This window comes from Amblyomma mixtum, chromosome 1 (assembly GCF_055824585.1).
Source record: "Amblyomma mixtum isolate Tamu chromosome 1, ASM5582458v1, whole genome shotgun sequence".
NCBI classification, from domain to species: Eukaryota; Metazoa; Arthropoda; class Arachnida; order Ixodida; family Ixodidae; genus Amblyomma; species Amblyomma mixtum.
In genome coordinates, this window is record NC_143012.1 from 68539191 (window position 1) to 68555414 (window position 16224).

At 45.5% G+C, this 16224-nt stretch overlaps 2 protein-coding genes across 2 annotated transcripts; both read right to left on the reverse strand.

Annotated features, from left to right (window-relative positions):
- Nucleotides 1–3310: 3310 nt before the first annotated feature.
- On the reverse strand, nucleotides 3311–4155 carry LOC149366625 (alpha-crystallin A chain-like). Its single transcript, XM_089563894.1, has one exon. It carries the CDS (start codon nucleotides 4038–4040, stop codon nucleotides 3507–3509), a length of 534 nt encoding a protein of 177 aa, XP_089420020.1. The 5' UTR covers nucleotides 4041–4155; the 3' UTR covers nucleotides 3311–3506.
- A 6814-nt stretch (nucleotides 4156–10969) lies between these two features.
- LOC149366626 (alpha-crystallin A chain-like) lies at nucleotides 10970–11845 on the reverse strand. The gene has a single exon (XM_089563984.1). It carries the CDS (start codon nucleotides 11698–11700, stop codon nucleotides 11164–11166), a length of 537 nt encoding a protein of 178 aa, XP_089420110.1. The 5' UTR covers nucleotides 11701–11845; the 3' UTR covers nucleotides 10970–11163.
- Between the last annotated feature and the right edge of the window lie 4379 nt (nucleotides 11846–16224).

Genomic DNA, 16224 nt, shown 5'->3' on the forward strand with positions numbered 1-16224 from the left:
TCATAAAATTTCGCTCCAGAAAGCCTGCTACAATACCAATATTATCAAGTAATACTGGAATGATAGTTTTTCTAAGCTGACAGTTTACTGAAGAAACAGGAGATGACAAAAATAGACACATGATTAAAAATCATCTTACTTTGTTTTAGGCACTACAGTGTTCAAGATAAGCCCCCGCTGAATATTAAAACTTGGCAGAGGTGGTCCCAGCAGTGATATTCACAAGTTTCAATGAAATCGAGCAAGCGGTTCAAAGTTCACTTTTTAGGGTAAAAATGTCTGCAGAAAACAAAAGATGTGCCTTTTTGCTTGTATCAGTCATTGTTGCAATGTTGTGATGCACTTTAAAAAGCCTGTAAAACAGGAATTTAAGTCTTCAGTTCTTTTTGTGCCGAATTGCTTGTTTTGTAGTGGATGTGTTTATTGTCTTTGCATACCTGAAGGCCGTTAGTGCACTGCTAGTCATCGTTTGCATCACGGTATCATGTTTACTGAAAAAAAGTTCATCGCTTGACATGTCGACTTGAACACCATTCCTGCATAGTGAATTCCTAGTGTGCTGCAAGCTTATTAAGACTTATTATAACTGTTGTTGCACTTGTAAGTTATTATATTCCTAGTCACTGCCAGATTGGATGCGTTGTTCTTGTTTATATAGCCATATCTTTATGTCCTTCCATATACATTTTACTTCCTGCAAGCTCCCGCTATTCCGAAGGGGTGTCATTCATTTGTATTATTTTGTGCCACAAGCAGCAATCAGAAGACCTAGTGTTAACAGCTGATGATGCCAAATGTACTGACAAGAGCAGGTCTAGTCATTGTTACTACATCCAGCCCCTTATGACTACATTGATTAAAACATTTACTGTTATATCCTGAAGGTAACCTTTTCATTGCAACACGAATGTGTATTTAGAGTCAAAAGATGTTGGGCTGTGCTGCTCTTGTAATAGCTGCAGCTCTCGCAGTGTTGTTTAGAGCAAATGAAATGTGCACATCCGTGTGTTGATGGACTGTTTAGATTTATGTATACCCTTGTTGTATTTGTGTTTGCTGCTTGTACATGCTTCCCTTATTAAAAGTGTTTCCACTTAAAACAGATTGTGTTGGGTTCTTCTATCCTTCGTATCAATAGATTTATCTGCGCATTTAAATAGGCGGACAGTACTGTGCAATAACGAAACTATGCTTACATGTGTCCTCAGTTCAGGCATGAGTGTCCGAAACAGTCTCTTACAACAGCATTTGTTGGTTCATCTTCTCAAGGCTATGGAGCCACTGGTTGTGTTTATCGTGGTCCAAGTTGTTTCAGATTAGATTGTCCATGGCTGTACTCATCATTGAAGAAACCTATGTTTGGTAGGGTGACAGCTACTGGCCTAGCTTTGTTGATTAAATAGGCAGAATATGTGGTGTATCTAGCTTAAAGGCTATGTTTCAAACAAATACGGTGTGTGGTGAATCTGGTGACCATTCTGTATAGTATATGCAGCTAATAACAAGAGAAGATAATCTAGTTCATGATCTACAGACATGCACTGATATTTCAGGGGTGTAACGTCCTAATGTTGCACATGGAAATGTCCCATGCCCCAAATGCTCCACATCGACTGCCGAGGTGAATCTTCACTACATTTAAGGCGAAAGCCTTTAAGCGCTCGACTCTCTGTCCGTCCGTTACATCTGAAGTGGAAGTCGTAAGTGGTCATTACTAGTCACAAGTCATGACTAACTAGTCATTAACCAGCCATGACTAGTTAGTAATGACTGGTTAGTCATTAGCCATCCATGACTATTTAGTCGTTACCAATCATGACTTAGTCACCAAATATTTAGTCATTAACAAGTCATCACAGATTAGTCATTAATCATGAGTAGTTAACTAGTCATTGCTTAATGACTAGTTAGTCATGATTAGCCAATCGAAGTCACCCCATAGCCACCTGAAGTGTGCCTACGGCCGTACAGCCAAAGTTGTGTGGAAAGGCTTTCCCCTTGCGCACTTCAGATCAAGTGCCCCCTGAATTTTTTGTGGTTGTGCCGAGGAATGCAGGTCTCAAGAAGAAGAAAATTACTCAAAGTTGGACTTACGGCTACAAGGGAGGAACACCCTTGTGGCTAATAGACAATGCTAAGAGCTGGAGCCTGCCGAGGTTTCTGTAAGAGAACAGCCTTCTTATCCCACACTGCAAGACTAGGAAAAGTGCAGTATTTACACACAGCCATAATTTAGCAGCTTCCCATTTGTAATTAGGGAACAACACATGTGAAACAGCTAATAAGTTGTCCCAATGCCGCTTCAGCAGGCAACAGCAAAACAGATCAGCTTCACCTTGAACACACATCATTAAGTGGTTAGGAAATGGCACTGGCAAGAACTTCAAGGAATTATTTCATTTTAGGATGGCTTCTCTCAATATAGAATATAGGCGGGCTATACTATAACTGCTTGCCAGAGAATAGGCATGCGCATTCAACATGGAAAGAGAAGAGAGTGATAGTACCGATACAGAAGTGCTACCACGCTAGTTGGCTGAAAAGGAGCGAAGAAATGAAAGGCTGAAAGCTCAACGAGCGTCCGAGAAACCCGAACAAGAAGAAGAACGCGTCTGAACAACGCAGCAAAGCCGAGTCTGAAACGCCAGAAGTACGAGAGGGTGCGTTTCGCTAAACGGTGTGAAAATGAAACTGAACAGCGACATTCAACCATGTCAGCTGAGGAAGAATGAAAAGGCCACCGCAGCTTTTCGCGTCGAGATATCTAGACCCAGACAATTTTTAATTTGCAAGACACCTTGACACTGCAGTCAGAAACAAACGAGTACTGTCCACTATGCTTAGCAGCTACAAACAGCGTAGACCATTACTACTATGTCAGGTCTCAAGGGGAAACTTTGAAATACACTTCTGCAGTTCATTTACTGCTGCACATAGAAGAACCCCAGGTGGCCGAAATTTCCGGAGCCCTTCACTTCGGCATCCCTCATAGCCTGGGTCGCTTTGGGACGTTAAAACCCCATAAACCATGAACCAAACTATTTACTGGTTTGGTGTATTAGGGTTTGACGTCCCAAAGCAACTCAGGCTATGAGAGAAGCCGTAGTGAAGGGCTCCGGAAATCTCGACCACCTGGGGTTTTTTAACGTGCAGTGACATCGCACAGCACACTGTTAGCACCGGTGTGGCTGCTTGCTACTTGTCAACGTTCTAGCACCACCCTTCTACACATGCAATGCGCACGGCAGTCGGGCAACACAGTCCGAGTAGTGCACGCAAACGGTATGACCGCCGAAAAGAATAGACTGTCTAGAAAGTACAAACCTCTTTATTTTCAAATATGATGTTATATGAACATGACGAATGCTTCAAGTATGAAATGTGCCTGCCTAGAAGACTAGCTGAACATGCTGCTTTGCAGTTCTCGAAAAACAACAATGGAGCTGGCCTGCAGTTCCTAACAAAAACAGTTCAAATGTCCACACACCGGGACTGCAACAGCGTCTTCACTTCTTCCTGACGTCGCCGCTGGCACCTTCGTGCTTGATAGCAATGGGGATGGGTTTGGCCTCGTCTTTCTTGGGGGCGTTCTTGCGCGGTGCCTCCAGAGCAAGCAGTCCGTTGGGCTTCAGGTGGCACTTGACGGACTCGGGATCCACGTCCTCGGGCAGCACGTACCGGCGGGTGAACTCGCGTTTCACGTAGCAGCCGCGGTCGTCAGACTTCTCTTCGTGCTTGCCGTGGATGAGGACGCAGTTGTCCTGCGTCTTGACGGTGATCTCCTCCGGGGTGAAGTTCCGGGTGTCGACCTGGATGGCGAACTTGTCCGGGGTGCAGGCGACCGAGGTGCCCTGCTGTGCGGGGCAGACGGCACCAGACGACTGCTGGTGACGGGGCTGGATGTAGAACCGCTGGTGGTAGTAAGGGGGGTCGAACAGCTCTCCGTCCAAGAACGAGCCACCGAAGTCGTCGTCGAAGATACGCCTCACCAGGTCCGTAGGAGCCCAGGAACCGCGGTTGAGAAGTGGGAACAGAGCCATGATGCTCGTGTCAAACTTTCGCAAGCTTCCGCTGCACAGAGCTTCTGAAATCAGAATCAATCTGGCTCGCCTGGCGTCCCGCCGCTCCTTTTAAACCCTTGGTTTGTTTATGGAACGGCGTTCGAGAAAGTGCGAGAAACAAGGCACGTCGCGTGATGCGATTGGTCAGCTTGCATCACGTGGTACATCTGCTCTCGCGGCAGTGGGCGTGCCGTTGAGGTCAGCTGGCGCGAAGTTTGGAGAATGTTCTGGAACATTCGTTGTGTGGTTGGCGTGGTTGCGCGTTCACGTTTGATGTTTTAATTCTGTGCGTGTGTGCAGTGCCGCTGCGCTGTATTTCGCGTAAAATAAGCTGCCGACGTTCCCTCCACTCCTGACTGTGCCCCTGAGGGCCGAATGCATGGTAAAACTGCAATTCTTTTTCCCGCGCCGTTTGAAAAAAATGTTTTCATTCTAACGACATGACAGCTATGAGACGCTCGTTAATCGCATAAGAAGCGATCATAATGTGCAGTGGCGGTCTTACTATGAGACAACTAAAGAGCTCCCATACTTGGGAAGCGTGTAAAAGAAAAAAAAAATGTTCAGTGGCCAGCTAGTGGCACGAAACCTTCGCGGCGCAAATGATCTCTTGGATTCTTGTCAATTTGGTTTCAGGCCGGGCTGTTCGATTTGGTGTGCTCATACTGACCTTGAGGGTCGTATTAAATTAGCTCGCAGTACTAAACAGTTTGCCGCGCTTGTCACTCTGGATAAAGCGTATACGACAGCGTCGAGTACTCGACGCTGTTACACAGATTACAGGGCCTTAATTTCCCAAACTATTTCGTAGCCTGGACCTATGCTTTCTTGGAAAAGAAAGAATTTCTTTGCTGCCGTAATGGTGTTTCTTCTAGGAAATTTCGACAGACAAGATGTGTACCGCAAGGCTCAGTTCTTCCCCCTGATCTTTTTAACATCTTTCTAAGCTCGATTCCATGCATCCATAATGTGACAACTTACGTGTACGCCGATGACATCGCATTTTTTGCTTCTGCAAGTGATATTCACTCTTTTTATCGAATCTTGCAGAATTACCTCAATATCCTTGACAACTGGTTAGGAAGTATTCATCTGTCCCTCAATGTGAACAAATGCACCTTGTTGGTCTTTCCGGTTTCTCATCCAGTAAATATCTGCGTTGCTTATAGAAATCATATAGTTCCTCAAGTTCAAACAGTGAAGTATCTTGGAGTAATATATACGACTCTACTCTTTCCTGGCGGGCACACATTGAGCAAGTTTCTTCAAAAGGAGTTTGGGCCATGCATCCTGCATAGGCTTTGCAGCGCTAGGTCAGGCATGAGGAGGCACACACTCCTGCTGATCTATAAAATGTATGTCCGCCCAGTTTTGGAGTTCGGCTGCGTTTTATTCTCGGGAGCTCCTGCCTATAAACTTCGCCCTCTTGTGCTCTTGGAGCGTGAGGCGTTGCGCCTCTGTTTGGGACTTCCAAAATATGTAGCTAATGTTGTCCTGCACCTTGAGGCGCGAATTCCATCTTTATTTGCTAGATTTCACCTTTTAACAGTCCAAACCTTTCTAAATTTGTGTGACTCACCTCTTCACACCTCCAGTGTAATATTTCTTAGTCAACCTGCAGTCTTTTTAAATCCCACCTGGTCTCGTTTGCATGCTCCGTAGATGTTTCGTGCAGTCTCTCTTTGATCCCTTCATTTCACAGGTATCCATCCCATGCATAACACCTCTCCTTCAGTCAAAATTGCATTTGATGACATTTTCCCATCGGATGCAAAGCTGCAGACCTTTCCTCTCCTTCACGGTTTGTTGCAGGACCACCTAAGGTCCTTTCCTTCTCATATTCTCATTGCTACCAATGCCTCGTAGGATTGTGAAAAGGCAGGTGTGGGCATTTTTCCACCTACATTGGGATGGTCCTTTTCTCTCCGTCTTCCTGACTTCGCTCCATTATCTGGCCGAATTATTAGCAGTAATTTTAGCCTTACGTAAATTAGGTCCTACCGTTACCCAAGCCATGGTTATGACAGACTCTCTATCTATTTGCTCTTCATTATCATCATCCACTGAGACTTGGGCATTAGGCCTCTTTAACCATCTGATCCCGCTCCATCTAAATTTCTTACCTCATCTCCCAAATATGAGCCTCTTCTGCATCCTTGGAGCAGCAAAGACTGGCGGCCGTGCAGAGTGGAGGTCTCTTCCACGCGTTTGCGATGCCGGGTTTCTCTGCTAAATTTCTACCTTCACAGATCTGGTCTGGTGGTTTCTCCACTGTGCCCTTTTTTGTGTCGAACCTGAGACTGTGGATCACTACCTGCTGTTCTGCCACCGATTCTCTTCTTTGAGGAGGCGCCTTTCAGAAATTTCATTTCACCTGCTGGGTCTGCCTGTGTCCACTGCGGTTGTTCTTTCCTTTGGTGCTTCTTCGCTTGGACGAAACAAGAGGACTGCGCGCTGTGCTGTTCAAAATTTTCTTCTAGAAACACAGCGACTCCCATGCTAATTGTAATTTTATTTTTTTGTCTATCTATTTATTTTTATTTTTCTGATTTTCGAACATTTATTTTATTATTTTATTTTTCTCTCTTTCAGTCAGTGCAAAATTGAACCATTCCATGCGTTGCATTCGAATTCGCATATAAAGCCGTCGTCCCGTCTTCGACCTCCCAGCTAACAGGACCCCTGTCGTTGCTTCATCCAATCTGTCAGCCTACACCCTATTACTACTCCCTTTCCTCTATAAACGCTCCTCTTTCCATCAGTTCACCGCCTGTGTCTTGGCCACTCCCATGTAGAGGGTATGTGCCATTTTACTTGAGGCCAACCAACCTAGGCGCTGAGACTCAAACTGGATTTGTTCCATGTGTCGACCCCGTTTTACATATTTCACAGGCCATTTAAACTGGCCCAAATGAAAGTTGTGCTCTATAATTACGGATCATGTTTTGTGTACAGTCGTCCACATACTTGTCTGCAGAGTTCTCAAACAGTGCACTGTGTTGTGCATTTATGACAGTCACCGCTGCCTGGCGGTCCCGATACAGATAGCTTATTGTACAGGCATGAGAGCTCAACGCGATCCATGGGAGTGTGAATGCACGCTAAGGTCAGATTTATAGAGCCACTTGTAAGTCCCTGGTATGTGCATGTTCACGTGCTCTGTGCGTAATTAATTTTTTTTAATGGTGTAAAGGTTTGGCTTTGCTATGTCTATAGTCTTGGTTGTTTTATATCTTGTTGTCGGTTCGTGTTCTCATGGCTGCAGAGCCGCTTATAGTTCTTGCATGTCGATAGTTCATTCGTTTCAGGTTAGCTTGTCCATGACTGTACTCATCCATGACTACTGTCAGAAAATTGGGGAGGGGGGGGCTACTTGCTTAGCCTTGTTGATTAAAAAGGCAGCATATATGATGTATCTAGCGTAAAAGCTGCAAGTTTCAAACAAGTAAGGTGCGTTGCAAATTTAGTGGCCATTCAGTATATGCAGCTGATAGTACAAGAGCCTAGTTCATGATCTACTGGCAAGCAGCGACATTCGAGGGGTTTAACGTCCCGATGCTGTGCCTGAAAATGTCCCTTGAGCATTTATCTACAAAGGGGGGCACTCAGAATATAAACAGATCCGATAATTGCAGCAGATGTCATCAGGTTTTATTCATTTAATCACCAATATGTCGGCTAAGAAATTTACAGGAAATCAAGTGAACAAGAAGTTACTGTAGCTTTCCAGCTCCTTCACAATATTGTTCCATTTTAATTGGATGTTGTCATTTCTATGGAGCCTTCTTCACTTCATGCCATCATTAACCCCTCACTTGTTGATATTCTTCACCCTTACATCCTTCTCCGTGTTATTACAAATGTGGCTCACATCATAATGTGCTCAAAGAATTTAATAGACAGATGAAATTTAATACAGATGCAGCATTGATGTAACTGGACCTTCGTTATTCTTCTTTTTCGTTCAAACTGTATGAGATTGGAACAGTTTGCCATTAAGCACGGCTTATACCTCCTCCAACACAATTCTTTTTTTTTTCATTCACATTTCCTACAATCTAGTCATGTCTGCAGTGTAATGATCGCAGCAAACTGCGACAAATACAGAAGCTGTTTTCTTCGTCAAAAAAGCAGAGCTGCCTTTGGAGATGTCTTTGGGGATTCCCAGTTAAACTAGACCAGCTGGGACTGTCAAAAACACAAAAGGAGCCAAATGGAATCAAAATGGTTTCTAATTGGCCCTAGCAGTGCTTCTGGAAGTTAGTCTTTTTCTGGGTGCACAAATGTGAGCTATGGTCTACATCACCAAGAGTCAAGGCACGTACATGCTATCACAAACTTGTGCAAACTAACAGCTGGATGACTTTTCATAAAAGCATTCAGTGCTCCATGTATGTTCCCTTTCTCATTTCGTTTTGTGCATCCACAACCAGTTATGTGGATCTGTTGGACATGGACCTCCGTCCATTTTTATCAGATCACTGACGAAGGCAGATAGTCAAGCGCCAACACACTAACACCTTGGTAATCCTTGCTGCATTGCATCACTGGCAATTCTTTTTCCACAGTGTCTTATGCCCCTTGCCATCGCTGGCATGAAAATTTGCACAGGTGTGGCTAGGTTCTAAGTATTTGAGAGTTTTGCAGCCCGAAGTTTCATGACAATGCACTTGAGAACCTGCAATGGGTCATTATTTTGTCACTTATGAGATAACAGAGTGCAAAACAGACAGTGCTGTTGTGTCTCATGACCGATGACTATTCAGCTCTAAATGTTATGACGACCAACTAGCCCACACTTCTGCATCACTCAATAAGCCTGAGCATTGTGCCCTTACGCTAGAGAATGATCACAGAGGTCTAAACTCTATGACTGTACTTGGAAAGTGCAACAGCAAATTAATGGACACATTGTCATGGCTGGATCCAGGTATGCAGGTCCTCCACGTGTACAAAAAAAAATGGCATAAATCTTATCTGTAGTGCCTGAAAGACATCATGCTTTGTTATGCTGTCATTCAGTACTAGACACAAGGTAGCTCTGGCCTTCAATATGTGGCACAGCAAAAAAAGGCAAAACAGTGCTTGTCTTTTTAACCCAGTCTAACAGTTGGATCTATGCTGACCGGCCTCGTATTCACAGCCTGACAATGGCAGGCTTCAGACACATTCCAGCACACGGTACATGCAGTGTGATCAAATGCTCCACACAAAGAGTTCGGCAGGCAAAGAATCATTGGAGAAAGCCCTGTGTATCTGCATGAAAGTTTTACTATAATGCAGTTATCATTGTTTTCCCTTAGTGTGATGTCAGTTATTGGTGCCTGCCTTCTCTACTGAAGGCCACTGTTTACAGAAAGTCATTGAAGGCTATCGCTCCCCACTGAAGGTTGCACAAGTTCCGAATTTAGCCATGGTATCACCTTCGCAAGAAGCAAGCAACAACACGTGAACTAAAATTTAAAGCAAGCAGATCTGTCAAAACCACACGATTGCAAGGTAAGGGCTCTTTCTGCATGAAAAGTCATTGCTATGCCCCTCACCAAGAACACCACATGTGGTGCTCAGAAAATTCAAAAAACAACTCGCTGCAATTTTCTTGACCCCATGCTTATGGCAAGGTGCAAACTCACCTAAACTAAAGGAAGAAGCCCAAGTCTACACGGTCTCCTTACCAGCTACTAAATGACTCAAAAAGAGTCACAAAGACACTAACCATCGCCCAGTAGATGCATGCTGTTAATACGAAAATACTGAAAACAATCCAGGTACACTCGACCCAAGAAGGCACTCAGAATGTTGACCAGAGGAAAGCTGACATCGTTACACACCAAGCCCCAAACACGACTAGCCTTCCTTTTGATCTTCGCTCTGCTCTTCCCATCCTGTCGTCCTCTACAAGGAGATGTACACTCGCTCTAATTCCCCCATGCACTTACTCCCTCCCTCATAACTTAACGGTATTGGAGGAAATATACCTTAGAAGGATAAGGGTTCGAGCGGCCCTTTCCGAGTTGATGACGTGCAGACAGGGTTCTCAGGAAGAAGTGCCCAGCATAAACGTTTCGCATGCCCAGAAACGCAGGACTCAAGAAGGAGACTATTATTGAAAGTTGGACTTGGGCTACAAGGGAGGAACACCCTTCCTTGTGGCTAATGGATAATGCTAAGAGTGGGAGCCTGCTCAGGTTTCTGGAAAAGATTAGCCTCCATGACCTACTCTAGTTTATCAAAACCCTTTTTCTTTAGGCCACATGAGAAGTCTTTGAAAAAAAGTACAGAGTTAAATAGTTACACACAGCAAGATAATTTTGCAGCTTCCCTTTTCTATCCAGCCAGTGACAGCTGTAATTTAGCTCGAGTAACGCCTCTTGAACAGACATCAAAACAGATCAGCTTCACCTTGAGGATGCTTCTGTTCACCACACTGTCACTTACTGTTTGTGGCTCAGTTGTGGCACTGGCGAGTACTTGACGCAATTATTTGAATTCAGAATGACATCTTTGAGCATACTATCAGCGGGAATACTGAACAGGCCACGAGAGCCACAAACTAAAGCCGGACAGCTTGACACTGCAGTCCAAAAATGGTAAGTGCTGTCTGCTATGCTTAGCTGCTACCAACAGCGTAGTACTCCATTATACTACTATGCGGTCTCAATGTATTAACTTCCAAATTACTTCTTCAGTCCATTTACTGTCCCTGCCAGTAGTACAGCTCCATTGCACTACCACTGTCGGCATCAGTCAGTGCCTACTTTCTACTTGTCAACATTTTCAAGCGCCAGTATTGGTAAGCATCCAAGAAAGGCCATGGGCCCTGCTTCATAAGCCATGCGTTCGGCGGTCAGGCCGCACCGTACGCAGTGTACGCACACGGTATGACCGCCAAAAAGCAAAAGACTGTCTGGAAAGTACAAACCTCTTTATTTTAAAAATGTGATGTTATATGCACATGAATGCTTTCAAGTATGAAATGTGCCTGTCTAGAAGACTAGCTGAACGTGCTGCTTTGCAGTTCTTGAAACACACTAACGGAGCTGTCCTGCAGCTCCGAAGGAACACAGTTCAAACGCCACACACGGGAATGGCTACGGCGTCTTCACTTCTTCTTGCCGACGTCGCCGCTGGCACCTTCGTGCTTGATAGCAATGGGGATGGGCTTGGCCTCCTCTTTCTTGGGGGCGTTCTTGCGCGGTGCCTCCAGGGCAAGCAGTCCGTTGGGCTTCAGGTGGCACTTGACAGACTCGGGATCCACGTCCTCGGGCAGCACGTACCGACGGGTGAACTCGCGTTTCACGTAGCAGCCGCGGTCGTCAGACTTCTCTTCGTGCTTGCCGTGGATGAGGACGCAGTTGTCCTGCGTCTTGACGGTGATCTCCTCCGGGGTGAAGTGCCGGGTGTCAACCTGGATGGCGAACTTGTCCGGATTGCAGGCGACAGCATTGCCCTGCTGGGCTGGACAGACGGCACCAGACGGCTGCTGGTGACGGGGCTGGATGTAGAACCTCTGGTGGTAGTACGGCTGGTCGAACAGCTCGGTGTCGAGGAAAGACCCGCCGAAGTCGTCGTCGAAGAAGCGTCTCACCAGGTCCGTGGGAGCCCAGGAACCGCGGTTGAGAAGTGGGAACAGAGCCATGACGCTTGAGCTGAACTTTCGCACACTTCTGATACACAGAGCTTCTGAAATCAGAATCAATCTGACTGGCCTGGCGTCCCGCCGCTCCTTTTAAACCCTTGGTTTGTTTATGGAACGGCGTTCGAGAAAGTCCTACAAACAAGGCACGTCGCGTGATGCGATTGGTCAGCTTGCATCACGTGGTACGTATACTCTCGCGGCAGTGGGCGTGCCGTTGAAGTCAGCTGGCGCGAAGTTTGGAGAATGTTCTCGAACATTCGTGGTGTTAGGTTGGCGTTGTTGCGCGTTCACGTTTGATGTTTTAATTCTGTGCGTGTGTGCAGTGCCGCTACGCTGTATTTCGCGTAAAATAAGCTGCCGACTTTCACTCTGCTCCTGACTGTGCCCCTGATGGCCGAATTCATGGTAAAACTGCAATTCTTTTACCTGCGCCGTTTGAGAAACGCATGTTTTCATACGACATGACAGGTGAAATTCGTCAACCGCATAACTCTCGTTCAGGGAATTCCACCTTTCTTTGTGCTACGAACTCTGTAGTGAAATTAGAGCAAAATGAATTTTGCCTCGCGCTATGTGACGTGCGCGTCCGTTTTGCTTGGGAGACGCTGATGCAATGCCACGACCTACTGTCCAATTAAATGGTACTCTAGTGTCCAATGTTCTGCAGTTCACTGCTGAATACGCTGTAGAAAAAGCAAGATGTGCTGACACAGGGTTATAAAAAGTGTATATTTAATCCCGCAGTCCAAGTAGTTTAGTTTACAGTCGTGCGCGTTGATAGCTGCAACGACGAGCTCTACATATGTGAGTGTCTTTAAGTATGCATACTTAAAGACACTAGCTACTGCCCCCAGTAACCTCTGAAGGAGCCGAACTGGCTCCTAATCGTTGAGTTTTCAATTAACTTGAAGTATGTGGTTGGAGATGTGTCAGAGTTTATTGTAAGTCATCAGACCCAACCAGACAGGCAAACCTGTCAAAATGTTTAATTTTCAGACTAGAGACCCCCCCCCCCCCCTTCAATGGAGCCGAACTTTAAGCACTGGGCCTGGGCATACATACATTGTACCTACAGACACAGACACTTGGACTACATTTCAGAAAAGCGGCTCAAAGAGAATGAAATCTTATGACCTACTGCCTTTTCTTTCATTTTACTGAGAGCATGTAAATTATGTGGCAGTATTGCATTGCTTTAATTGTGACAAAGTGCAATTCAAGCAAAACTAAAATGTAATGGCACTGTTTCCAGAGAATTACAACCCAACTTGCAAAAAATTCCAATGCTTTGTTTATTTAGCATTTTCTTGAAAGACTAAAGCTTGTATGTGTGTGCACTGATCTAACTTTTCAATAAATTTCTCCTGCAAGTCATGCATGGCGTCACCTCTCTCTCATTGTCTTCTCGTTTTGTGCGTCTGAAAATGAGCTTGTAATAATTTTATTGCATTGTTCCTAGCAGTGTGAGCAAGTGGCCGAGCCACACATTTCGCACAGATGGATTTTGTCTACTAATGCTGTTGGTACCGTGTTACTGCACGTGTCATGGTTGGTATATCATGTTACCGCCAGCATACTAATGCTTCCTGTCCTTCTGTGTGAGGGTGCCTTTTAACTCCAGCAGGTTGTCTGGGGATCGGATTTGTTTATTTATTTTAATCATTTATTTTGTTTATTTATATTTGCAGCATGAGTGGACTTGGAGGTTACACAGCAGTGGTTTTGTTGTGAAGCACGGGCGGCCCTGTTTTCATAGATACCAACCACATGTTCATCGATCACTGTCACTGGCATGTACATATAACCTTATCCGACATCTTTATTCCTAGCATTTAACTCTCTTTCCCTCTATATCCCCTCTTCCCTTTCCCCCATTGCACGGTAGCCAACCGGAATACTGTTCTGTTTAACACCCGTGACTTGCCACTGCACCCCACCCTTGACGTTGAACCAGAACTGCACTGCTTAAACTTAAGTCCCTTTACAGAGGCCAAGATTCTGGGACTGTGGCCTTAAGTTTTATTCACAGTGAATGCTGTTCTGATCTGTTTAAGTGGCACAGGGTTGAGCGCCATTTTTACTGACTTCAAGGGATTTTACGGACATGTTCATTTCCACAACAAAGTATTCTTTCCTTCTCGCTTCGTTTTCATTTTCTTTATTCTCTTTCCTACATGTGGGGTTCATGCTGCCACGGTGGCTCAGTGGTTATGGCACACACCTGCTGACCCGAAAGATGCGAGTTCGATCCCAGCCGTGACGGTCGAATTTACATGAAGGCGAAATCCTAGTGGCCTGTGTACTGTGTGATATCAGTGCACGTTAATGAACCCCAGGTGGTCCAAATTTTCAGAGCTCTTCACTATGGTGTCCCTCATAGCCTAAGTTGCTTTGGGACATTGAACCCCCATAAACTAAGCTGAACTAAACGTGCCAGGTTTATGCTTGCTTATCATCCTTACCTTAATTTCTTTCCCCTCTCTCGCTGTGGGCTTGGAATTCTGAGCAACAAGGCAATGAAATTAAGTTTGCAGAGAGAGAGAGAGAGAAAAACTTTATTATGGCAAGTGTGTTTAGACCCCCCTTGGGTCCCTGGACCACCGCACGGTCCCACTCTACGTCGGAACGTTCATGCGGTGTTTGTCCATGACGTCGGCACCCCGAAGCACCGCAGCAAGCTGCGATGGTGGGTCCGGAGACGAGAGCACGACCTCCCAGTTCTCCCAACTTGATAACGCGGGCTGTCCCTGCGGGGGAGGATCAGCAGGGCAGCCGAAAAGGATGTGGGAGAGTGTGGCGTGAGGGTCGCCGCACAGGGTGCATGCAGGGGAGGTGCCACAGTAGTGGGATAGCAGCTGAGGGGATGAGAGAGAGCGGGTCTGGAGGAGTCTCCAGAGGATCTGTTGGGAATGGGTAAGGGAGGGGTGTGGAGGAGGGTAAGTCCGACGGTCCAAGCGGGGCATTTGCGTGAGCTCTGCAAAGGTGTGCGCCCGTTCTCTCGAGAAACCTGGATCGAGGCCGTCCTGAGCCCGGCAAATCAAACCTCAGGCCAATTTATCGGCAGCCTCGTTTCCTGGATTCCCAGAGTGAGCCGGCACCCACTGGAGCTCTACCCTGCGTGGTAAGTTTTTGGTGAGGGTGTTCAACAACTCCCAAGCAGGGGCGTGAATCCTGCCTCTCGCGAAGTTGAACAGAGCCGCTTTGGAATCGCTAAAGATGTAGTTTGCATTGGAATGTACAAGGGCTAGGGCGATGGTGGTTTCCTCTGCCTCCTCAGGCGTACAGCCCGAGGGAAGGCGGTGTGTGAGGGGCTGTGCTAGGGCTGGATTGTAACCAACAGCTACAGCTTCATGAGTTGTGCACGCGGCGTCTACCCAAATGGCGTCCTGGGCTTGTCCGTAATACTTGTGTAGGGCCTTAGCACGAGCCATGCGGCGAGAGATGTGGTACTGGGGATGAATGTGAAGGTGAAGGTGCAGAACACGAAGGGTGCTGCAAGATTACATGGCCACCTTGTGAAACAGCTTGTGTGTCTATGGCAACATATTAACTGCATGCAGTGTACAAAGAGCAAAGCGACCGATAATGCCAGTATATTTATTTACTTGTTTACACTGTTATCGCTCAAATCAGTCAATATGTCACATTGTCAACTGATTAATTAAAATTAACAATTTTAAATGAAGGGTGCCTGTTAAGTAACTATGAGTGATCTCACATAAGCTGTACAACTAACTACTCATTGTCTTTACACCAGTTATTTACTTTAGCTTTTCTATTCTTTCATCTTCTTCGCATCTTTGTCCCATTTTTAATGGAGTTGCTGGTTTTGAAGAGCCCTGTCCACTTTTCGCTATCATTAACCCATTTTTTCTTGAACTTCTTCAAACCCTTTGATCCTCCTCCATATGTTTACATAAATGCTGCTTACACAGATATGTGCTTGAAACATTTAATAATTAGACTGATGTGGTTTAATACAGATGAACAAGAAGGCTGCAGGCACTACAACAGAGGTGCAGGCACTTGGACAAGCAAAAAGAATGCTTTTTAATAGTGATGGATTTTAGATTCATCCATGCATAAAAAAAATTCTCACAAATAAAAGAGATCATCTACTTCGTCATACACTTAGCATGTCATGGATACAGAGAATTTTTAACAGAAAGAGATGTTTGTGGAAATGCCCAGTTAAAAGAGACCAGTTCGAACTGCCAAAAAGACAAATGGAACCAACTGAAATTCAAACAGTTTCTACCCGTGTACTGTGCGATGTCAGTGCACGTTAAAGAACCCCAGGTGGTCGAAATTTCCAAAGCCCTTCACTACGGCGTCCCTCATAGCCTGAGTTGCTTCGGGACATTAAACCCCAATAAACCAAACCGAACAGTTTCTAATTTGTCCCAGCTATGTTTCTGCAAGTTCCAATTTGTCTTCGACTGCCTGTGTAACTGTGAGCCATATGTTGTGTGGAAAAGAGTCAAGGCATGCACGTGTTATGGTACACATATGTGGACAGACAGA